General features: G+C 36.2%; 1 protein-coding gene and 1 long non-coding RNA gene across 2 annotated transcripts in view; one reads left to right on the top strand and one right to left on the bottom strand.

Moving 5' to 3' along the window:
- The window catches only part of cachd1 (cache domain containing 1), a 198,844-nt gene extending 176,584 nt beyond the window's left edge, over nucleotides 1-22,260 (top strand). Inside the window, exons 26-27 of the mRNA XM_030133018.1 lie at nucleotides 1,334-1,435; nucleotides 20,767-22,260. Of these exons, the coding sequence (XP_029988878.1) occupies nucleotides 1,334-1,435; nucleotides 20,767-21,017 (353 nt within the window). The 3' untranslated portion in view covers nucleotides 21,018-22,260. The remainder of the gene's footprint in view (nucleotides 1-1,333; nucleotides 1,436-20,766) is intronic.
- LOC115418516 (uncharacterized) lies at nucleotides 797-20,542 on the bottom strand. Its single transcript, XR_003935311.1, has 3 exons — nucleotides 20,459-20,542; nucleotides 18,065-18,069; nucleotides 797-808 (listed from the first exon to the last, which is right to left on the bottom strand). It is a non-coding gene; the product is annotated as an uncharacterized LOC115418516 (long non-coding RNA).
- Nucleotides 22,261-24,732: the final 2,472 nt, after the last annotated feature.

The raw sequence follows: 24,732 nt of genomic DNA, 5'->3' as shown, positions 1-24,732 counted from the left end.
GAAAAAAAAATCATCACCATCGTGTATTGTACATAAGTATAATATATAACTGGTCAGGACAGGAGGGTAGGGAAAAAGGAAATGAACATAAAGTTTCACTTTGACTTCTGTGGGGGGCACAGACCGCACCGCCCCGTAGCCTCATTGTATAAGTAGGACGGAAACTGACGCGCGTGGGTAACCGGCCGAAACGCATTCGTGTGCAGCCCCTGCCGAACCGTGCATGTGGCCCATTACACACAGCCACACCAACAGATCAGTTCCACAGCAAACACTGCAGAAGTGACGGGACTACTTGCAGAGTGATATGAAAGATGCAAATCAGACGCAAAAGAACCCATTTCCTTGACAGCGGTGCAATAAACAATTTGTGAAAAAAATCGTGCCAGAGAATCGTGATCTCAATTCTAAACAAAAGAATTGTGATTCACATTTTTGCCAAAATCGTGCAGCCCTAATGTCTATGTATGTGCTGATGTCAGCATATTAATTGCCTCTTTATATGTGCCAGTAAATTGAAACAAAATTTATGTTTTTATAGAAATGTGAAATTTCATCCATTATAAGTAAATGGAGATTTTTTTTTTTTAATTTAGAAAAATTTTAACTTTGACTAATTTTTCCCAAAATGTTATCACATCTATTCTGTATCACTGGCAATATATAAACCAAATTTGGTATGAATTCAACCAGTAGTTTTGCTGCTAGAGTGTTAACAAAGAAACAAACAGACAAACAAACCGAACCAAAAACAATACCCCCTGCCTCCTCTTTGGGGTGCGGGGTAATTAAATGAAAATGTTAACATCTACAAACTATCCGTTTACAAAAAATGGGAAAACCTGAACAAGTATGAACATTCTGAAGTGTCTTAAGAGAAATAAGTGTAATTTTACCAATATTCTGCCTTTTACTAAATATTTGTGTTTGTAGACTTACTGTGATCTGCAACTTGTAATATACACGTGTAAATGATTGGAATAATAATAAAATATCTAAATGAGGAATTATAGTGTTAAAAATGCTCTTATTTTTCTTAGACATTTCAGGTTGTTCATGTTATTCAGATTTTTATGGAAACTGTGTAGGTGTAAATACTTTCATAATGTAATTTAACTTTTTTCACTGTTATTATTTTACTCGTCCAACCCACTTGAGACGATACAGGGCTGTATATGACTCGGGTTAAGACAAAATGATGATAGTGTTTTACATCCTTTAAGTGTAACAGCTTTTTCTGTGTTAAATTATGTTTAATTTTACAAAATATTCGTGTAAATATGATTGTTAAAGATGGTGTCTGATGTGCCTGATTGTTTTTTTCTCTTTCTAGTCAGTAACACTAGATTCATTGCTGCTGTAATCGAGAGACACACCCACACTCCTGAACGAAGGCGAAGGTACTGGGGACGATCGGGGACGGAGAGCGACCACGGTAAGATGGACAGTATTAGATTAGAGCTTTTGAGCATCTTTGTCCAGTCGCATTTGACAGAATCTCAACAGAAATCTATAATTCAACCCTTGTATCTGACCAAAACCACCTGTGAACAACCAAAATGAGGTTGATTTTGTGCATCTTGAAAACTGAGTCCAAGGAAAGGAGTAGCATTCTTATTTCCTGTCAGACCACACCACCACATTTTTGTCAAATTATACTAAAAAACTTCAGACATGGTAGCTTTAACAGGGCGTAATTCTGTGATGAAATAAGATAAGATAAGACGAGATTAGATAAGATACTTTATTGATCCCACCATGGGGAATTTTGTCAGTTGGCAGCAGCAAATACAAAAATAAAGTGCAGGAAAGGCAGAAAACAGAAAATATACCCTTATGAAACATAACATATAAAGAGAAAAACTAAGTATTTATATAAATTTAAATAATATATACTTATTTAAAATGTATAATACATAAAAGCTGCATTTACAGCATTCAGTAAGGATCAACTGCTGTTTTTTACGGGACTGATACTGATTATTAATGAACACTGTGGTATGCTGACATGCATTTGCAGTAAAAATGAAAATTTGTCATATTTCAAGTCTAAAATTAACTTTTTGTTGAAGTAAAATTCCTTTCAGCTGACTGTCTACTCAAAAAAAGTATGATTAACAATACTGATAACTTCCACATTGAACTGGAGGGATTATTAAGAATAAGCACAGGTAAATAAATAACAATTTTTGTCTCATTTCAGAGTTAAACTATAATTTGTGATGTCAATAACCAGATTTGTCATTGAAGAATGGCAAATCTTTGTGTCAAATTTATTATAAAACATTTACGCACTCTGCCTTCATGTAGATTGTCAAGTCATAAGAGCAAAGTGCATTTCAAGAATATTACAGCAGTATTTATTCAGTGTTCACACCAAACGAAAAGGCGTGTGCGTAGTAAGGTTCTGATAAATGGATAAATTTTCACCATCAGTTAAAGCACATTTTTTTTTATTGTTTTATTGGATGTTGGATTAAAAAATAAGCTCTAATGGTAATAATATTATCAATCCCAAGTAAGAAAATAGATGAATAAATACAAACAAACAAATAAAAATGATAGATCTAATAATCTCCCAGGTCCATCGGCGCATACGTCATCTTTGATCCAATGAGGAACTGAGTAAATTCCAATAATCCTGTGACAAAACACAAGCTACCATTTACAGAAATTCGACCCGTTTCTAATTGTCACATGGTTTCTGGTTACAGAACATGTACGTGCTTATCAAGCTCATGTCACCGTGACTGTGATTTTATTATATAGAAATAAGTTCTGAGTCAACATTATATTTGACCAAATCTACAAAAAGGATGAGTTTTCACTTCCTCTTTACCGTCCATATGGAAGACGTTACATGTGTAGTTTTACTGGATTTAACTTTATTTTTACAAAGACAGTTCAGTCTGACATGGTCACTGCTCCAGGAAGTGAATCATCCTTTACATTACATAACGTACCCACAGAGAACTCATGGAAAATAAGTGTTAACCATCTGAGTTCTTCTGCATCATGTAAGTATGACTACAGAACTTTAACTCTGGTATATTTTACACACTGCACCATCACTTTTGTAGACTCACTGATGCAACTTCCATAAAACACTTAATATAGTTTGCATTTATCAATATTCCTCAGACTCAGACTCGGCTTTATTGTCATTCAGACCATGTGATATGATGTGAATGAACCACAGTTCCCTAGGTCTTTGTGTATGCAGCAGGTATTATTTTATTATTTCATTTATTTATTTATTTCGTTCATGGTTGTGCATTTCATCAGTAAACATTCAATAATCATCAAGTAGACAAACATGTACACACCCATGCTCGAAAAGGAGCAGGATGAAGAAAATCTTATATTTCCTGCCCCCTTCTAAATAATAATAACCTTACTGGTTAGCCATACACAACTAGCTATAAAATCATACAGTATAAAGTCAGACAAACCAACTAAATACATCCAAAGATAGGTATAGAATTAAAATAATAGATTAAAAAAAAAACAGAAGATGGGAAAGATGGATTAGGTATATCACACCAGTTCGACCATTGTTTATGTCTATTTCACCCATTTTTTTCCCCTTTTAACCCTTTTGTATTTATTTTTTTTTTTTTTTCTTTTTTTTTTTTTTTTTAAATATCACAACTGTACACCCCAGCATTCCTGTTCTAGAGAGTTTAGTTAATTTTGTATTGTAAAAATTACATCTTCGATATTGCAGAGAGAGGACCAATCATCCGTATTTGTATTGTTGGCAAGAATCCGGTGATATGATAGAAATCACAATATTAGGATCACGATACAATACATCACGATATATCATGATACTGTTAAAAAGGCAATTTTTTGTTTGTTTCTTTTTAAAAAAATATATTATTTCCTGTAAGAATCGAATTACACCAGAAATCTGCACAAATACTAAACACATTTTTATGTGATCACAACAGGATGTAATGCTATATCACAAAATGCTCCTGTGTTCAAACTTAAATTATATTTTACAGACATTACAGTTTAAGATCCTGTCCAAATGATCGTATTCTATTAGTTCATAACTAACATCATAACATTATTTTTGTGCAGTCCAAACAAAGGAACTACCATCTGCCTCTCAGATAGTAAAAAGTGCTTTTAGGATGCTTCAAATAACCATTATTTAATAAAACGGTGTTAAATAATAATAAATAAATTATAAACAACAAAGAAAAACAAAAAACAATAATGAACCTCCATCATATCTGTATTTGAATAAATACCTAAAAATATCGATTCAGTACTTTTTAATATCGATACAGTATTGTGAAATGAAATATCACGATATATTGCAGAAACAATATTTTCTAACACCCCTAATTGTTAGTGGAGTAACGGAAGTATCGATGTGAGATGAAATTGTAATTTTCAGATGAATGGATGAGAATGGTGAAATGCTATGTGAGTAAATATGTGAACTATGAAAATACCAATAAAAAGAGAATTGAAAAAAAAACAAAGAACAGAACTAAAATAGAATAGAATATCATAACGTGTGTGCACTTGAAAACCCTCAGCCTTCAGTCCACGCCAAAGTTTTTGCACATATGAACAGACGATGTGGCTCCACTCCGGTCCTCATCCTGCATCCTGTAGTGTTTCTAAATTCAGCTTAAGAATCCAAAATGCAAAGGTGGATTTCAGAGTCGAACTGATCCTTGTTTGTGTTGAAAGAAGTTGTGGTTTGGGCCTTAAGCAGGACGCCACTGGGACACCTCCTCACCGAGACCCCACAACCCGCTGAAGGGCTTGTATATCCGAGCCAGGATCCACCAGGCAAAACTAAACAGCTTTAGTTTAAAAAAAGAAAAAGAAAAAAAAAGGATGTGTAGGTGCCTGTGCTTGACCTGCTGCTGCGGTCGACTGGAAGTCAGTTGGCTGATGATTTCAGTCAACGTTTTCTTGTCTGTGTTCAACAGGTTGACATGATGAGTGAGTGATGATCAGTTTCTGATTACTGTCCAAATAACAGTTTCATAATATTGTGACAATTTTCCCTAGAAATCAGCAGGTTTGTTGTAATTATCGTATGTTTAAGTGTTTGTTTTATTTACCTCGTCAGTTTTTTGTACTTAATTTTACCCATGCTGTTTTGACATCATACATTCAATTAATACATTTATTTATTTATTTATTATTCATTTATTTATTTATTTATTTATTTATACAATGGCGTATTAGGGCCACATAAGAAAATAAAAACACTTGTCACTACGAGAATAAAGTCATAAAGTTTGAATCTGAACCCTCCAGGTGCTGCAAAGTTATCTTATTCATTCCGGCAAAAATCGGCTGGATTTCTACAACCTGTTTTAATTCCTGCTTAATTTGTTATGTTTTATAACTACTTACATTACAACATGTGCACATATAAGGTCAAGACTTCAGACAAACATTTCTCCGAGTACGACATAATTGTTTTTCAGCAGCAAGGTTATTATCATTAATGAAAACTAGCAAAATGACAAAAACTAGAATTGAAAAACATTTTCGTTAACTGAAATAAATAAAAACTATAATTAAAAGAAAAAACGATAACTGAAACTGTATTGTTTGCTTACAAAACTAACTAAAACGTATAAAAATTATGGCTGAGATTCCCTTTGTTTTCGTCTTTGTCAATGTCGGATTGATATGAAATCAATTTATTTCGCTCTAGCAATTTTAGCTGGCGGCACCATACGACACTTCACAATCCGTCACTTCTCGTCACTTGTTGTTTAGAGTTGTTTTCTGGTCCCCACTCTACCTGGAAACATGGAGACTAAAGTTGGGAGAAAACAGCAGAGTCCTGTCTGGGATTTATTTGAATATGACAGCGAAGGAGATTGAAGATACGACAAAACTAAAATTAAATACTAAAACGAAGTATTTAGAAAAAAAAACGAATAAAAACTAGCAAACCTGCTCAAAAAATGAATTAAAACTAACTGAATGAGAGAAAAAAAGGAAAAACTAAATAAAACTAAATTAGAATGAAAAATCTAAAACTATTATAACCCTGGTCAGCAGCAGTGGTTGTAGTAAAAACTGAGGGTACGTTTACACGGCAACACTCCGCAAAGATTTCTCCTTTGCGTTATAAAATCATTCCGCGTTAAGACGAAGCCGCTATGATAACGATCTGCGTTAACATGAGTCCGCGAGAACGGCTGAATACGCTGTAGTGGCCATGCCAGACCAGTAGCTGGCGATGTAGAGCTGTAGTGAAACAGTGGCGGTAAAACACGCGCCTGCGCACAAACGATTTCCGGTTTAGACAGCCTTTAAATGAGGAGAAGAAGAAGACGAGGCGGACAACACTATTTACAAACAACAATGGCGAGTGGTCGTACAAAGACGCAGGACTTCTTTGTCTGGACAGACGAGCTGAGCACAGTTAGCAGCACATATGTTGTTCTGAAACCGGCCATTGTTGTTGTGGTTGTTCCTTCTTTTTCTGCAGCTGTATTGTGTCAGAGGCTGGCAAACCAGCTTGGAGGCGCATTACCGCCACCAACTGGCCTGGAGTGGGTTAACTGGCGGTTCTTGGCTGCGCGCGCATGCGGTGACGTCATATTTTACCCCGGAACGCTCCGATTTGCGTTAACACGGAGCTGAAATGCGGAGCGTATCGATAACGTTCCACCCTGGACCCTGGTATCAAAAGTTTCCAGATTCAGGCACTCTAGGCACCGTTTCCATGTTAACAGAAGGCTAATCCGCGATGAAATCTTCCCGGAGTCGACTGAATCCTACGCCTTGTAAACGGCCCCTAAAAATATGTCCAAACTTTGAGCCGATTACCTAAAATGTTCAGTTGTTGGTTGTATTAACGAACACAAGTGGCTGAATGGAACAGAAAGCACGGTCAACAACCTGGAGGGGGTGGGGCGTGAAGTGGCTCATTTGCATTTAAAGGGCCAGCACTCAAAATGACCTTTCTGGTGTCATTACTCAGAAATCAGGTTGAAGATGGACCTGTGGAGTTGAATTAATGAAGAATTCAGACCCAAGCAGAGCATTTACAGTTTATGTAGACCACAGGGAAATGTTTTAAAATGTATAATTCCATTTAAAAAACTAAAATATCACACCTTTGAAGGCACTATTTCAGTATTATACGCATGAATGACATTTAAGTTGGTAAAATTACATAAGAGCTTTGATGTGATTTTTTTAGGAAATATTGCTGGTGCAAGGTTTGTTTGTTTGTTTGTTTGTTTGTTTGTTGTTTATTTCAAATATAACATTAAAACCAAACAACAAAAGGATTTACAGGGTGGGGAAGCAAAATTTACAATGAACATTTAGTTGTTTTTTCTCAGCAGGCACTACGTCAGTTGTTTTGAAACCAAACATATATTGATGTCATAATCATACCTAACACTATTATCCATACCTTTTCAGAAACTTTTGCCCATATGAGTAATCAGGAAAGCAAACGTCAAAGAGTGTGTGATTTGCTGAATGCACTCGTCACACCAAAGGAGATTTCAAAAATAGTTGGAGTGTCCATAAAGACTGTTTATAATGGAAAGAAGAGAATGACTATGAGCAAAACTATTACGAGAAAGTCTGGAAGATACTATTAAAGAAGAATGGGAGAAGTTGTCACCCGAATATTTGAGGAACACTTGCGCAAGTTTCAGGAAGCGTGTGAAGGCAGTTATTGAGAAAGAAGGAGGACACATAGAATAAAAACATTTTCTATTATGTACATTTTCTTGTGGCAAATAAATTCTCATGACTTTCAATAAAATAATTGGTCATACACTGTCTTTCAATCCCTGCCTCAAAATATTGTAAATTTTGCTTCTCCACCCTGTATATAAAAAGAAAGTCAACAATTCAAAAAGGTGATCGCAGATGGGGGTGAGTTCAGCTCCTCCTGTGGCAGCAGCTGGAGGTTTAGTTAGTTGGAGAAGATCGATATATGGCATGAGATCATAAGACGGATCCTTCTTGGAATCAAAAACTCAACTATTTCTGAGTAAGTCTATGAAAGTGGGCCAGGTAGGTACAGAAAGGACATAAACCCTTACCCGGGTAAAAAAAAAAAAAGAAAAAACTTTTGTGAAATAAAGTTCCTGGTAGGGGTTGCCTCTTCAGTGGTAGTTCCATCTTCATTGTCCTTCTGCCAGTATATTCAATATCCCTCTTCTGCACATGTCCAAACCTTTAAGACAAATATAACTTCAGAAATATGCAGAAGGTACAGCGCCAGCTCCTCTCCTATGGCCTTCCTTGTTTTTTTTTCTTCTTACCTTTCTCTTTTCTGACTCTATCTATGCTGTTTATTTCTGAATGTGCATTTATTGTGCTGTGTTGATATTAAAAATGAAGCATAATGTGCCAATTGGGGGATTTCAAACCTGTACTATGATAAAGCTTTGAAATAAAAATATCTGAAAATTAAATAAATATACAGTTTTGTGCAAAAATATTAGAACACTTGTCAAATCTCAAGAAACTGGTGGTTTATTTGTTCCCAGAGCCTGAATTTCACTTTTTTGCCATTGCAAAAGGTAAAGGCAAAGGGACTGAGAATATTTCACCTACAAATTTATCAGTCCAGTCTTTTTTCTTTTTTTTTTTTTCTTTTACTCTAATATTTAGTGTGGCCCCCCCTTGGCAACAGTCACAGCAGCGCATCTTTCTGGCATTGTGTGATGTATTTTCTGAGAGTTTCAACCCCAGTGTCATTCCACGCTCTCAGAGGCTCATTCCAAAGAGTTTCCTTAGAGTTTCCTTCGATTGTTGCCAAGGGGGGGCCACACGAAATATTAGAGTAAAATGTAAAAAAAAAAAGGACTGGATGGATAAATTTGTAGGTGAAATATTCTCAGTACCTTTGCCTTTACCTTCTGCAATGGCAAAAAAAGTGAAATTCAGGCTCTGGGAAAAAAATAAACCACCAGTTTCTTAAGATTTGACAAGTGTTCTAATATTTTTGCACACCACTGTAACTAATAAATAACCTTTGCCTTTACCTTTTGCAATGGCAAAAAAGTGAAATTCAGGCTCTGGGAAAAAAATAAACCACCATTTCTAAAGATTTGACAAGTGTTCTAATATTTTTGCACACCACTGTATATTTATTTAATTTTCAGATATTTAATGTCGAAGCTTTATCATAGTACAAGTTTGGAATTCCCCGATTGGCACATTATGCTTCATTTTTAATATCAACACAGCACAACAAAAGTCAGGTTCTGGGAAAAAAAAATAAACCACCTATTTCTTAAGATTTGACAAGTGTTCTAATATTTTTGCACACCACTGTTTACTTATTTAATTTTCAGATATTTTTATTTCGAAGCTTTATCATAGTACAAGTTTGAAATTCCCTGATTGGCACATTATGCTTTATTTTTAATATCAACACAGCACAACAAAAGTCAGCTTCTGGGAAAAAAAATAAACCACCAATTTCTTAAGATCTGACAAGTGTTCTAATATTTTTGCACACCACTGTAACTAATAAATAACCTTTGCCTTTACCTTTTGCAATGGCAAAAAAGTGAAATTCAGGCTCTGGGAAAAAAATAAACCACCAGTTTCTTAAGATTTGACAAGTGTTCTAATATTTTTGCACACCACTGTATATTTATTTAATTTTCAGATATTTAATGTCGAAGCTTTATCATAGTACAAGTTTGGAATTCCCCGATTGGCACATTATGCTTCATTTTTAATATCAACACAGCACAACAAAAGTCAGGCTCTGGAGAAAAAAAATAAACCACCACTTTCTTAAGATCTGACAAGTGTTCTAATATTTTTGCACACCACTGTAACTAATAAATAAAATATACCAGTCATTTTACTGGGCTCAGATAGACCTTTCTCCAGCAGCACACTTAAAACTACTGCTGCAGTGACCATAGTTCACATGCTGCACTAGAACAAATTCATTTTCTCTCTATAATGTGGATCTTTTATTATAATCATAGATTATAAATCTCAAGACAGATTTGAGCCATGCTGTTGGGGATTACAGCGCAGTTAGGGTTAGGGATCTGCCTTTTTCCCTTTGAAGGCTCCAGCAGAGTCTCAAATCCACAATGAGCTCTCAGGGTTTTTTTTTTTTTTTTTGGCAGTGTTACAGCTACTGGCTTGTTCTTTTCATTATATCACATCCCAGAGCCTTGTTTTTTCTTGTTTCCAGCTCTGGGGGAGTTGCTCATGTTCACTGTAAGCGCTTGTAGAACTTGTAAGTCTGACACTCGATGCCTGTGGATGGACAGTTTCACCCACGTGGACTCGAACGACTACATATGACAACACTCTCTTCCTGGCAATGAGTGCCTCCATCACTTGTTGCATAAGTGAAGATGACAGAGAGAACGGGGATGAATATGAAAGGCGGAGAGTGGGCTAAAGTGAAACAAAGACGAGAGAGGGCTTGTCAGCGGCGTGTTACTTTGAGAACAGCTGTTATGACAGGATAAAGAAACAGGAAGTACAGCCAGAGGAAAATACAAAGGCAAGATTAAGTAAAAAAATAAATAAAAAACAGTTTTAATTACTTGTGGAGTTTGTGAATTCAGTAATACTTACACTGTACTGCGGCACAGAATTCGGAAAATTGCAAAATAAAATCAGGAATGGTCTTTTTTTATGTTGTAAAATAATTAAAAAGAGCATAACATGATTCGCAAGGGCATTGGAGATAAATGGATACGAAAGAGCATAACATGTTTTGTAATTTATGATGAAAAGGGGAAAAAAATGAAAACAGAGGACAAGTGGAGAGATGTAGATGCAAAAATGATGAAAGAGGAGAAATAAGAGCGAAACGCGAGAGGGCAAAAGGACAGGGACGGAGAAGAAGATGAGCTGGAAATAATGGAAAGAGGGGGTGTGAGTCCGTCAGGGAGTAAAACAAATTCATCACTAAGTTGAAACTTGAAAGTTGCTGCTTGTCTCGGCGGCTGAAGGTGCCCTCCGACCGATTCCACGAACCCGATGAAAGACTCAGGCTACACGCAGCGGAGGATGACGGTGTTGAAAGGGTTGAGGGATGAATATGGGAGGATTGTTCAACGCCGTGGGTTTGAGCTGATGTTTTATTGTAGTTTCTCTGTAGAGTAGGACTGCACGATTAATTGTTAAAAGGTCGCGATCTCAATTCACACATGCGCGATTTCATTGCTAAACGGACGATTTTTTATTTATTTTTTTTTTCATTATTTTCTATTTTTATTTAATCTTCCAGTTTTTAGGGTTGTTTTTTTTTTTTTACTATTTATGAAAGTTTTTTTTTGTTTGTTTTTTTACAGATTCAAAAAACAAAAAACAAAACAAACAGGTCATGAGGTCAAGGGATTACAAAGATCACATTGCTTAGACAAACAACACAGTTTTTACACTTAAAGCAGTGGTTTCCAACCTTTTTTGGTTCGTGACCCCATTTTAACATCGCAAATTTCTGGCAACCCCAGACATTCAAAACGGAGACATTTTTTTTGCTAAAGTTAATTTGTTTATGATCATGTAATAGTTTGCTATACTATGTTGCAAACAAACATTAATTTTAGACGACATTTAGTCTATATAATGTATATTATTATGGACGGAGGCAGAAAAACCAGGTGTAGATTACTGCACAAAGTGAGAATTTGATTTTCCTTGGTCAGGATATGTACAGTCAGTCCAGCTTGGATTTACAAGGCTGACAATTAATACTGAACAAACAAGAACTCAAACTATGAATTATGAAAGAGCTGCAGCATCTGAAACCGACCACAGTGAACATTTGAAAGATAAACAGAACCACAGTGCTGCAGTTTCAGCTTCAGTTTGTCATGTCTTTTATGGATTGGGATTGTCTCACTCAACTCACCATATATTTTTTAATAGTAGGTTTTGGGTTTTTTTGTTTTTATTGTTTTTTTATCAATCACTAGAAATTTCAGGCGACCCCGTCTGAATTCCAGGTGACTCCACATGGGGTCCTGACCCCAGTGCTGAAAAACACTGACTTAAAGGTTTACAAATTTGTCTCACAGGTTATGTAAATGTGCCATTTTTCCCAAAGTTCTTTCTGAAGTCGTATTGTGTAACGCGGACGATTCTTAAGCGTTTTATTTCATGGGCTGCATTACAAACAAACGCCCACAAATGCAGAACCACCGCCGCCTCCTCCCTCAGCTAATGGTAAAGTGTCTTTACAACACATGAGCCGTTGAGTGAGAAAAGAGTGAATTACAGCAGAGGAACGACTGCGGTAAAGAGAGTGAAATGGATGAAAACCCCAGTGGTAGTGGCCAGAGTCACCCATCTGAACTTGTGCCCGATAAAAGTTCGCATTCGGTAGTGTTAATCTCATGTCGGTCTTCTTTTCTGTCGACCAGATCCAAGTGTCTTTTCTTTTCTTTTCTTTGCTGGTGAGGATAACTCGGCCTTTAACCAAGAATCAAAAGTCTCGCTCTCTCAAAAAAAAAAAAAAAAAAAGAAAATCCCATTGTGCCAGCTGGGTACTTCATTTATGCTGCAAACTTTCACAGATCAGCTGATGTCGCTTAGCAACCGGGACCATACTTGACCAGACTACTTGTGGAGCGATATGAAAGACACGAATCAGACGTAAAAGAATCCATTTTCCTTGACAGCGGTGCAATTATCATTTTGTGAAAAAAAATCGTGCCAGAGGATCATGATCTCAATTCTAAGCAAAAAAAAATCCTGATTCACATTTTTGCCAGAATCGTGCAGCTCTAGTGTCTTGTCATAAATCCACATGTCGGTTTGTTACAGACATATTTTATTTCCTTTGAGTCTGCAGTGAAATATTTTCCGAATTTAGTCACGTCATGTTTACAGCCGCTAAAAGATGAAGTTCTAAGTTGATAGATCTCATGGCTGCGAGCACATCCAAGGCGTAGTAACAAACTGCTGTTACCAAATCTCCTGTCTGGAACTCTGGCTTCGGTTTTGGGGGAGAAGAGGGATAAACTCTGCTGCCTTTGGCACCGTCCACGTCTGAAACCACTTTGAAGTCTCCATCTCGTCATTTTCTTTAATCCCTCCCTTCGATCCTCTCTCCTTCACTTCACCCTCCTCCCCTTTCCTCTCTCCTCGGCCACTCTTCAGTCTCTCCTTCACTTTGTTAGTTTTCTATCAGAGTGCCTCAAATCTTGTAAAAATCTCAGGAGAAGGAGAAAATTCAGCAGACTTTGGTTCTAGTGAAGGGTTTTAAGAGACTTCATGACACATGTTTTACTTTTATGAATGACTTGGCCTTATTTTTGGGTTATTCAACATTTACTTAGAGCACATAACAAAGTTTTTTTGTTTTTTTTTTTGTTTTTTTCATGTTAATATGATTTACTCATGATACCAAGGGATCACATATTGTATATTTTCTGGGTTTGGATTGTAGATCTTTGACAGGAGGAACATTCTGTCATTGTCTCTGGAGGTTCTATGTTTCATCATCCCAAATATCTGCAGTTGTTCCATCATTTTAACCCTTTCATGCGTACTGGTCACTCCAGTGGACAGTTCTTCTCCAGCTGTTCTCTTGTATATTCATGGATTTTGTTGTTTTAGTTTCATATCAGCCAACACAGTGGACACTTATGCATCATCCCATACAGTGCAATTGATAACATTACTGTAACTTTACTTTTCTCGATAAACATGATCTAGAGCACAGGTGTCAAACATGTGGCCCGGGGGCCAAAACCGGCCCGCCAAACGGTCCAATCCGGCCCGTGGGATGAATTTGTAAACTGCAAAAAATACACTGACAGTATTAACAATCAATGGTGTTGAAACCATTTTAGGTCAATTCAATCTAAAGTGGATCAGACCAGTAAAATACCATCATAATAACCTATAAATAATGAAAATGGCAAATATTCCTCTTTGTTTTAGTGTAAAAAAAAAAAAAAAAAAAAAAAAAAGGAAAATTACACAAAAATGGTTATATTTACAGACTGGCCTTTTACAAAAATGTCTGAAATGTGGAATTTTAACAATATTCTGCCTGTTTTTAAATGTTTTGTGTATTTGTAGATCCACTGTGATCTGTAAGGTGTAATGCACATGTATAAACGATAAATTAAGGCATAATATTGTTAACATTGCACTTATTTTTCATAAGAATTTTCAGGTTCATATTTGTTCGTGTTATTTTCAAGTACAGTTCGTAGACGTAAACATTTTCATGACAGAATTTTACTTTTTTCACTCAAAAACATACAGAAAACTTTGGAGTTGACATTATTTGTAAGTTCTTATCCTATTATTTGTATTATTTTACTGGTGTGGCCCACTTTAGATCATATTAGGCTGAATGTGGCCCCTGAACTAAAATGAGTTTGACACCCCTGATCTAGAGTAACATGTTTAAGTGTAAATTAAGCGCTTGTTATTGTTATTAGTCTGTAATTAACAGTTGTTGTAAAAAGTTGTGGTTTTTTTGCATATTATCTCCATGAAGTGAGTAATGACTGGTATTAGAGTGTTAAAATGTAAGAAAACTTCAGATTAGTAGCATTAAAAATGTCTGCTAAAGGTTCATATTGTCTTCCACATATAATTATTGTAGATAATTCATTTATCAGACAAACTAGTAAAGCAAGTAAACAAACAACTACCCCTGTCTGAGAAATGAATGATGATTACCTACTATAATTCCTTGTTATTGTTATTAGACTGTAATTAACAACAAAAGTTGTTTTTTTTGTTTTTTGTTTTTTGTTTTTTTTTTGCCCATTATCTCCATGAAATGAGTAATGCCTAGTATTAGAGTATGTTAAAATGTAACAAAACATCAAGTTAGCAGCATTAAAATGTTTTTATTTCATAGTTTTCACACAGTATATCTGTAAATGCATGTTTCTTTGCCTCCTCAAAAATTAAACACATGGTGTCTGGCTTAGTGGACATTTTTTTTCAACTCCATGAAAACTAGCTTCATAAAAAATTTATTTGCATTGTTTTTTGTTTTGTTTTGGGGTTTTTTTTGTTTTTTTTTTGTTTTTTTAATGCCTATAGAGGAGTAAAATCACTCAAGAAAAAAATCTTGATTAAGGTTCTAATAATTCATGCATGAAAGGGTTAATCACTATGGTACCAGGTTTGCAGGAATATTTCCTCAATGGTAACAACAGGTTGATGTTTCGTGTAGGTTGTTGTCAGTTCAGATGCTAAAAAAAAAAAACGATGACTGAAGTAACTTTTTGGATCAAATCTTAAGTCACACCTGTGTGTTTCCGATGGATTTCAAAGCCCTGAAGGTGATAAAGCCCACTCAGGGTTTTGGTGACTTAGAGTAAAAATGTACGAAAACTGATTATACTCAGACTTGTGAGGTTTTCACAGACATGTGCTTCATATGTCTTTCCTAAAGGAGCTACATATTGTATTTGTACTGTAAAATGTTCAAATATGACCACAAATTACACTGGGGAACAATTTGAAAAAAATTTTCTGTTGCGTTAGGTTTTTATGCTGATTAAATCTAAAATTGGCATGCTGATTCCAAAATTGCAGTCAATTTTTTTCTAGCACGTCAAGTTTTTTCTTACCCTCCAGATAAGCAAAATTCCACTGATAAGGTGTAGTAAGACTCGCCAGCTGATTACGATTGGACTCATCTACAGCTACGTGGCAACTTTGTTTGTGCAGTCACAATTGAGACAGTGTGGTGAGAGGTGTGTGCAGCTCCCAATAGGTCAGTACTATCAATATCTGCAAACAGAAAGCTAGCATAGTAGGAATTAAGAAGATTTGTTTTGGCTTTTCTCTTAACCTTGTAACCATGGGCATACCATTGTAAGTTCTATTTTGTTTTATGCTGTTTTTTTTAGTTTTCAAAGCTTGTAACTATTCCATCTTAGTGTTTTATTTGCATAGGTATATATTTCCTTTGTTCCAGATCATGTCTGCTCCTGCTACTTCTCGTCGTAAATGCCTAAACAACCCTGACTCCTTTTGCTTTATTTGTGGTAGTTTCACCATTCCAAGTCAGAGGGCAAACATCAGTGCCTTTGTCAAACAAGCATATTTTGCATATTTTAAAGTAAAACTCAGTGATCAAGACAAGCCATGGGCCCCTCACAAAGTGTGCAAGCAGTGTGTCAACAGTTTACGGACATGGACCAAAGGAACACGTGAAAAGTTGGCATTTGGTATCCCCATGGTTTGGCGAGAGCAAAAAGATCATTGCACAGACTGTTATTCTTGTTTAGTGAAAACATCAGGATTTAACAAGAAAAATAGAAGTAAAATAGAATATCCTAATCTACCGTCAGCTATAAGACCAATGCCTCATTCAGCTGAAATTCCAGTGCCAGTTTTCGAACAACTAGAAGATCTGAGTGATGTTGAAGAACGCAGTGACAGCAATGATGCAGATTTTGAAACTGACGAGGATTCAGTTCGTAGGGGATTTGATCAGCACGAGTTGAATGATTTGGCACGTGTTTTGGGCCTATCGAAAAAAGCTTCAGGAAATTTTTATAAAACAAGCACATATCTGTTAAGTACAATATTTTTCATATTTTTAAAGAAAATGGGGATCCTATAGTTCAAAAACTTGACATGATAGAGAAAAACTGAGATCAGTTTTGGATTCCGCACCCAAAAATTAGTTAAAGACAGCTGTCAGACCTAACTCAACAAAAATTGTGTTCCCCAGTGTTATCATTAGAGTGTTTAGAATAAAGAGCACTGAAGTTCGACCAAAGATGCGAAAATCAAGTGGTTTCAATTCCTGCTTAATTTGTTAAGTTTTATAACTAGTTATGTCACGACATTTGCACATATAAGGTCAAGGCTTCCGACAAACATTTCTCCGAGTACGAAATAATTGTTTATCAGCAGCAGCGGTTGTAGTAAAAACTGAAAATATGTCCAAACTTCGAGCCGATTACCTAAAATGTTCAGTTGTTGGTTGTATTAACGAACACAAGTGGTTGAACGGGACAGAAGGCACGGTCAACAACCTGGAGGGGGCGGGGCATCAAGTGGCTCATTTGCATTTAAAGGGCCAGCGCTCAAAACAACCTTTCTGGTGTCGTTAGTCAGAAATAGCATTGAAGATGGACCTGTGGAGTTGAATTAATGAAGAATTCAGACCCAAGCAGAGCATTTACAGGGTGGGGAAGCAAAATTTACACTGAACATTTAGTTGTTTTTTCTCAGCAGGCACTACGTCAATTGTTTTGAAACCAAACATATATTGATGTCATAATCATACCTAACACTATTATCCATACCTTTTCAGAAACTTTTGCCCATATGAGTAATCAGGAAAGCAAACGTCAAAGAGTGTGTGATTTGCTGAATGCACTCGTCACACCAAAGGAGATTTCAAAAATAGTTGGAGTGTCCATAAAGACTGTTTATAATGGAAAGAAGAGAATGACTATGAGCAAAACTATTTCGAGAAAATCTGGAAGATACTATTAAAGAAGAATGGGAGAAGTTGTCACTCGAATATCTGAGGAACACTTGCGCAAGTTTCAGGAAGCGTGTGAAGGCAGTTATTGAGAAAGAAGGAGGACACAGAATAAAAACATTTTCTGTTATGTCAATTTTCTTGTGGCAAATGAATTCTCATGACTTTCAATAAACTGATTGGTCATACACTGTCTTTCAATCCCTGCCTCAAAATATTGTAAATTTTGCTTCCCCACCCTGTACAGTTTATGTAGACCACAGGGAAATGTCTTAAAATGTATAATTCTGTTTAAAAAAGCAAAATATCCTTTAATAGAAGATGAGTGAGTTACAGGGTCATTGGTCCTATTTTGTGGTCCTACGTGTGTTCTGGTTTGACACTTATTATTGGTTGGTGAGAGTTTGGAATATCAATACTGCATAGAACCAGTTTAACCTGGACTGAAACTGTTGCATGTGTTGAATTAGAACTCATTAAAGGAATATCTGCAGTTACTATATCTTTCATCACTTCAGATCAGTTTGTTCAATCTGTTTCATTCAATCTGGTATTTACTTTTTGACATGTAAATGCCTTTTCTCTGCTGCCCTTTCACTGCTCCAGTTACCAGTGTATCCCGACTGCCACATTGGCTCATATTTCTACCTCCTCAGGCTAAACATATGGCGGGATGTGTACAAAAGTGGTTATAAATATGTATGCATCTTTTTTACAAATTGTATGACAAAACCTGAAAACATAAGGAGGAAGAATGCCCAAGGGGAATATTTAGTTGTCATTGTGCATAATTTAGAAGCACGACCATTTTTTTTATTTTTTATTTTTTTTACATGAATGTCTTGTGGCTTGAATGTCTATAACTGAAGGGCATCATTTCCTGAGCTGTTTCTTTCATGTCTTCTTCCTCTTTTATTGTCATTGTTGGGCAGAAACGCAAACAGCTACACATGTAACTGGCATGTTTTGACATTTCATGCATCTGAATTGACAAGCTGCGCAATCTGTAGTCATTTTTATGCAGCGTTCAGGTTCTTTTATCGGTCTTCATGAAAAGAGGGATATTAAGGTTTTTCGTAGTGTTTTTTTTTAATTTTTTTAGTTTATTTTGTAGTTGTACATTCACAGCTGCCCACTTTGAGTGTTTTTTCTTCACGTTGTTGCTAAGTGCTTACTCATGGGAGATTTGTCGGGTTTTTCTCTATGACATTCTTAGTTCTTGACCTTATTATGTAAAATACCTTGGGATGATTTTTGTTCTGTTTTGCCATAAAATTCAGCACAAAACTGAACTGAAAATTCTTTTTTTTTTTTATATTGACTTCATTGACGCCCTAGAGGAAAGTCAAATATCATGCAAAGGAAATAAAAACACAATTGAAACAAGTATTTAGTGCTTTAATTACAGAAGCAGAAAGTAGAATCGATGGCCAAAAAACAAAACTTCCCATCTGCAAATTTTTAGATTTTGAGTTTTCACATTAAATGGACTGCACTTTGGGAGGCGTAAATACCTAGTATGTATTGTTCACACATAATATAGAAAGAGAGTCTGAGAACAGTAGAATATGCTTGGATATCTTTAACAAAAACCATACTATAATAAAACTAAAATTTTTTTTTGTTTTCTGAAAAAAGTTATTTTTTCAGAAAGGAGGTTTTGTATTCTGGCCATCACATATTATGTAATAAGTAAGTCATAGAAGGGTTTTGATGTCTAGACCAGGGGTGTCCAACTGATTTTAGACCAGGGGCCACATTCAGCTCAATATCCTACTATAATGGACATTCTGTGTCCGCCGCGTGTTTGTCCGACCCGTGTCCCGATGTCTGACGCGTGTCCCAATGTTGCAGCATGGGAGGGCGTACGGGTGCGATACCGCTGTTGCACCACGGGAGGGCGCTATCGTACAATGGCACCACGGGTACAATGCCGCTAGTGATCTAAATCAGGGGTTTCAAACATGCGGCTTGGGGCCCAAGACTAGCCCACCAACAGGTCCAATCTGGTCCACAGGATGAATTTCTGAAGTGCAAAAATTACACTGAAGATATTAACAATCAAGATGACAAACTCATTTTAGTTCAGGTTCCACCTACAGACCAATATGATCTAAAATAAAATAATAGCTTAATAACCTATAAATGGTGACAACTCCATTTTTCAAGGTTCAAACTGGACTAGTTTTGCTCTTTTAAAGTAAAACTAGTCCAGTTGAACCTTGAAGAACTACCAAGAAGAACAATGACCTGGGCAAATGAGAAACTGAATGAGATACTGTTCTTGTTTTAGTTCCAAACTCCAAATTATTAACAATATTGTGCTTCTTACCAAATCATTTAATAATATAATAAGTAATTTAATGTTTTTTATTGCACTAAAACTAAGAGAAAAAGTTGTCATTATTAATTTATTATTATTATTTATTTAGGTTATGATGCTATTACTTCCAATTGGGCTGAATGCAATCCCCAGAAGAAATGAGTTCGACACCCCTGATCTAAAGTAAAATAATAACAGAAAAACCTATTATTCATGTCACCTCCAAACTTTTATAGATGTATTAGAGTGCAAAAAGTTAAATTACATAATAAAAATATTTCCATCTACAAAGTATTCTTTTAAAAAATGTGAATAACGTGAACAACCTGACATTTCTTAAGAAAAATAACAGTACTTTTAACAACAGTATGTCACAGCTTAACATGTACATGTGTACATTACAATTTACAGATCCCAGTGGCTTAGCAAACACACAAAACATTTAGTAACACACATAATAATGCAAAAAATGGCATTTAATTCTCTTAGTACATTGCAGGCTGTTCCTATTTGTTCAGGTTATTTACATTTTTTGTAAGAGGATAGTTTGTAAATGTAAATGTTTTCATGTAATTTTACTTTTTTACGCTAAAATGACAAGGAAAATTTGGTGTTGTCATTATTTACAGGTTATTATAATAGTATTTGAGATTGAATTGGGTATGTGGCCCCTGACATGAAAGGATTTTGACACCCTTGACTGTAATTTTTGTATTTCGCAAATTCATCCCATGGGCCGGATCTGACCCTTAGGTGGGCCGGGTTTGGTCCAGGGGCCGTTTGTTTGACACGCTTTGAAACACATATTTAGTGCTTTAATTGCAGAAGTAGAAAATAGAAATATATGTAGTAAGCCATAGAATGGTTTTGACATTTTTTAGACTAAATCATCACTAATTGTTCATGAAAATAATACAAGTGTTGCCATGTTTCGTTGTTATTTCAAAGTTTATTTAATACAATACATTAGACTGAAAACCTGCATGTTTTTTTTCCTTTTCGTCTTCAGGGTACAGCACCATGAGTCCGCAGGAGGACAGCGAGAATCCGCCCGGCAACAACGACCCGCTCTCGGCTGGCGTCGACGTCGGTAACCACGACGACGACCTGGACCTGGACACACCGCCCCAGACGGCCGCTTTGCTCAGCCACAAGTTCCACCCGTACCGGCACACGCACACGCACCACCACCCGCTGCACACGCACACGCACCACCTGCAGGCCGCCGTCACCGTACACAGCGTGGACGCCGAGTGCTGATCCTCGCCGCAGCGTTTACCCTTCTGTCGGGGACGGAACTCTGTGATTTTGGGTTGTTTTTTTATTTGTATTAACGACTGTTTTCAGCACTCAGTGGGTGCTGTCGGGACGGACGGAGACGAACTAAAAACCCACACTGTCACCGGATCCTCGGCTTCACAGTTTTACTCCAACATCTACATCTCATCCTGTGTTTTTTAACGAACTCGAACCCTTGAAAACGCGCACACACACGGAGAGTAAAATATCCTAGCTGGTATCTTGTTTGTTTCCTGAAGGATGTGGCATTGAGGACTCTGTAAGAGCACAAACCAACCTTTCAGAGCAAACAAAGCACTGATGAGCCCTTTTCGTTTGCCAGAACACAACTGGAACCCAAAAGCCTTGTGGGACACTCATGTTTTTTTTTTATACTCGAATGCAAACGGCCAGATCAAACACACACACTTGGACTAGTGGATGCCTAATGGGAACGTGGAGCTGGATACGGACCCCTTTTTGCCCCCTCGGAGCTCCATCTCAACCTCCTACTTGTCACGAAAGGGCAGAAAATGGACCAGAGTACTCGATACTTGTGTGACAAACTGACGGACGTGTCGGGTATTTCCACCTCGGACACGTTTTCAGCCTTTCTTGTAGAGGCTGTTTTACCTGCGTATAAATGTCTGCAAGCTTCTTTCTCTGTATGAATCACCCTGTCTCATTCACATATTAACAGAGGAGAAAAAAAAAACAATATAAAGAAGAAAATATTTTTCTACTATTTATTAAGAGGTAAAAAAATACAGGACAGATGAGCAAGCAGCTTCCTCTAAAACAAATAACACTAGAACTCACTTCAAAATACTGATGCTTCTAGGGCTCATTGTTTTCAGTTTTATCCCCCACCCACCGCCACCAACCACCGAAATATCTGTGAATGTGTTTATTTTAAAAATGTAAAAATATTAATAACATGGGCTGGACATTTACAGCATAAAAATATTCCATCTTTTATTTTTCATCACGCTGAAGGAGACTCTGGTGCATGATGAGCGGCTCATTTGCATTCTTCACCAGAGATTCCTGTTTACTATATCTGCGCGATGAACAGTGTCTTCTTTTAGCAGAAAGTACATATTTTTGGAGGACCTCAAATCTGAGTGATATTCAGATCAGATCCTTTCAAGGAATTCTTGTATTTTTGTTGAATATCTTTAAAAAACAACAAAAAAAAAAAAACTAAAACGATGAGCCTTAAACACGTGGGTCAAAACCGTGAGGAGGATTTTGGCGGGCGGAGGGTTTGACAAACTGCACATTTTTATGTTGAATCTCGAGGCTGTGTGTGTGTGCGTGTGTGTGTGTGTGTGTGTGTGTGTGTGTGTGTGTGTGTGTGTGTGAGTTCACGGCCTCTTGTTCTATCAGGAGGCACAGCCGATGGGTCTCCCTGGCCTTTTTCAGACTGCTGGGAATAGACACAAACTTACACCAGCTAAAACATTCCTGGCTCTACTCGGCGCCGGGGATTGGGTTCGAGGATAATCGGAAGTCCTCGCAGAACAGTCTAGGATGTTGTTTTTCCTCCACGTTTTGCCTCTCCAGCCGAGCCAGCGTACATTGAAACTGCTTTTTTTTTCTTTTTTTTTTTTTCTTTTTTTTTTTTGGCCGAACAAGCTGGATTTCTATCGGCGCTCAAGATGGCATTTCCTTGTTGCTGTGGAGAGATGCTGCTGTCGTCGTCGTCGTCGTACAGAGGTTACACCCATCGGTCGGCTCCTCTGTGGTTAACCACTCAAAACGTCTTTTCTTCACATCTCGAATTGTGTGTGTGTGTGAATTTGTGTGTGTGCGTCCATGTGCAAGCGTGAAGAAAAAAAAAACGACTATCCACCTTTTCAGCGAATGCATTATTGTATGTTTTTTTGTTTGGAGATAGTATTAGAGAATAGAATTGAAATTATAATGATTAAGAAATCCACTTATTTTTATTCTGATGAAGAGTCACTTGACCCAGTTTGTCTTTAGTGGGTTTGATTGTTCAGCTCAAATCACATCAGTGTGGCGTCGATTTTTTAAAATTTTTTTTAATTTTTTTATTTTTTTGCCCAAATGTTTATTGTCGTCAGAGATTCATTATGAAGTGTAAATACAGAATCACAAATAGCTATTAACGTCCTGTATGCTCCTCTTTTTTTTTTTTTTTTTTTTTTTTTTTTTAAATATATATGTTGTTGATGTACGCCTCAAATGATGCTCAGATATTCGGGTTGGAATCGTCTGTTCATGGTGTCTCACTATATTTTTGATGCCTTGGATGTTTTTTTTTAGATTTATTTTTCTTTAGGTCCATATTGGATGGAAATCAGTACTTTGAAAAATTAATACACACTTTTATGTTTGAGAGACTTATAGTTTTTAAGGTTCGATTGTGTCAAAAGAAAGCTAATCTCTCCATAAACTAATATAGATGTGCAACATAACGGTACTGCATCTTTCTTATCTTTTTTATTTGTTTGTTTGTTTTTTGGTTTTTTTGTTTTGTTTCAGTGTTTTACGACCAAAATAACCTTGTAGATGATTTGGGATTTCTGTTACATCCATTCAGAAGCATTCATTTACATTATTTAGTGTATTTGTCACTTACATTTGCGCACATATCTTAACTGAGTGATGAAAACATCCCATACAGAAGTAAAATGTCAACTGTTTGTCATTAAAACTGTAGTGAATAAATTACATCACACTCACAATTTAGTTCATGTCATATCATTTAGTATTGGTTCGTCTATGAACAAAGTTTTTTTTTACACTTCCTGTCAGTGTGTCTGGTTTAAACCATTTTAAAAGCACAAAAAAAACAGTTTTTAAGATCAAAATTGACCTGTTTTTACCACTTCACTAGGTCTGTTCTGTCAATTCAGTTCTACAGCGAAGTTTCCAGCCAAATTATAGATCAAAATCAGTCTTGTGAACGTCTTTTTTTGTGTGTCTGTGTGTGTTGGATCGGTAATTTTTTTTTTTTTTTTTTTTTTCTCCAAATTTAGTTTATTTTTAAAGGCGTTTTTTTTTCTGGAGAGCTTTGAAGCAGTATTTACCAGCTGATGTAAACAAGTATAATGTCTGTATACAGAACACTCTGAATCACATTAAGTAATGTATTGAAGGAAAACGTGTACATCACCCCCCCTCATGTATCATATAAAGTTATCAAATTGAGATTTATTGCAATGTGAATGTGATAAAGTCAATTTTACACTTAAACATATTGTCTTTATTATTTCTAACTATTTTGTTGTTGTTGCTGTTGGTGTATTTTAAAGGTGAGTTTCCTGAACGTAGGGTCAGATCTGTAAAAATGGGGCATATAGCTGTTTTTATTGGTCACCAGTTGTCATAGAAACAAAAAACATGATGTTGTGATCCTAAATAAGAAGAATATATCAATTAGAAGAAGAGTGTTAGCTGGAAAAATGTGTTAATATTGACTTCAGCCAAGATGGGAAATGTTTAAGAGATGCCTCAGTTGTAAAAGATGTGACTAGACAAAAAAAAAGGTAAAAGGGATGACAAAAGGGCATTAAGATGAAAATGATGTCAAAGATACAACAAAAAAGAAAAGATGAGAACAGATGCAATGATTAAAAAAAAGACGCGATGGGACAAATGCAAAATAAGTCATAAGTCAAAATTTTCACAAAATATGTAAAAATGAGAAAGCTGTAAACGTGAAAAG

Source organism: Sphaeramia orbicularis, chromosome 4 (genome assembly GCF_902148855.1).
Source record: "Sphaeramia orbicularis chromosome 4, fSphaOr1.1, whole genome shotgun sequence".
Taxonomy (NCBI): Eukaryota; Metazoa; Chordata; class Actinopteri; order Kurtiformes; family Apogonidae; genus Sphaeramia; species Sphaeramia orbicularis.
This window is presented reverse-complemented; position numbering and strand designations above follow the sequence as displayed.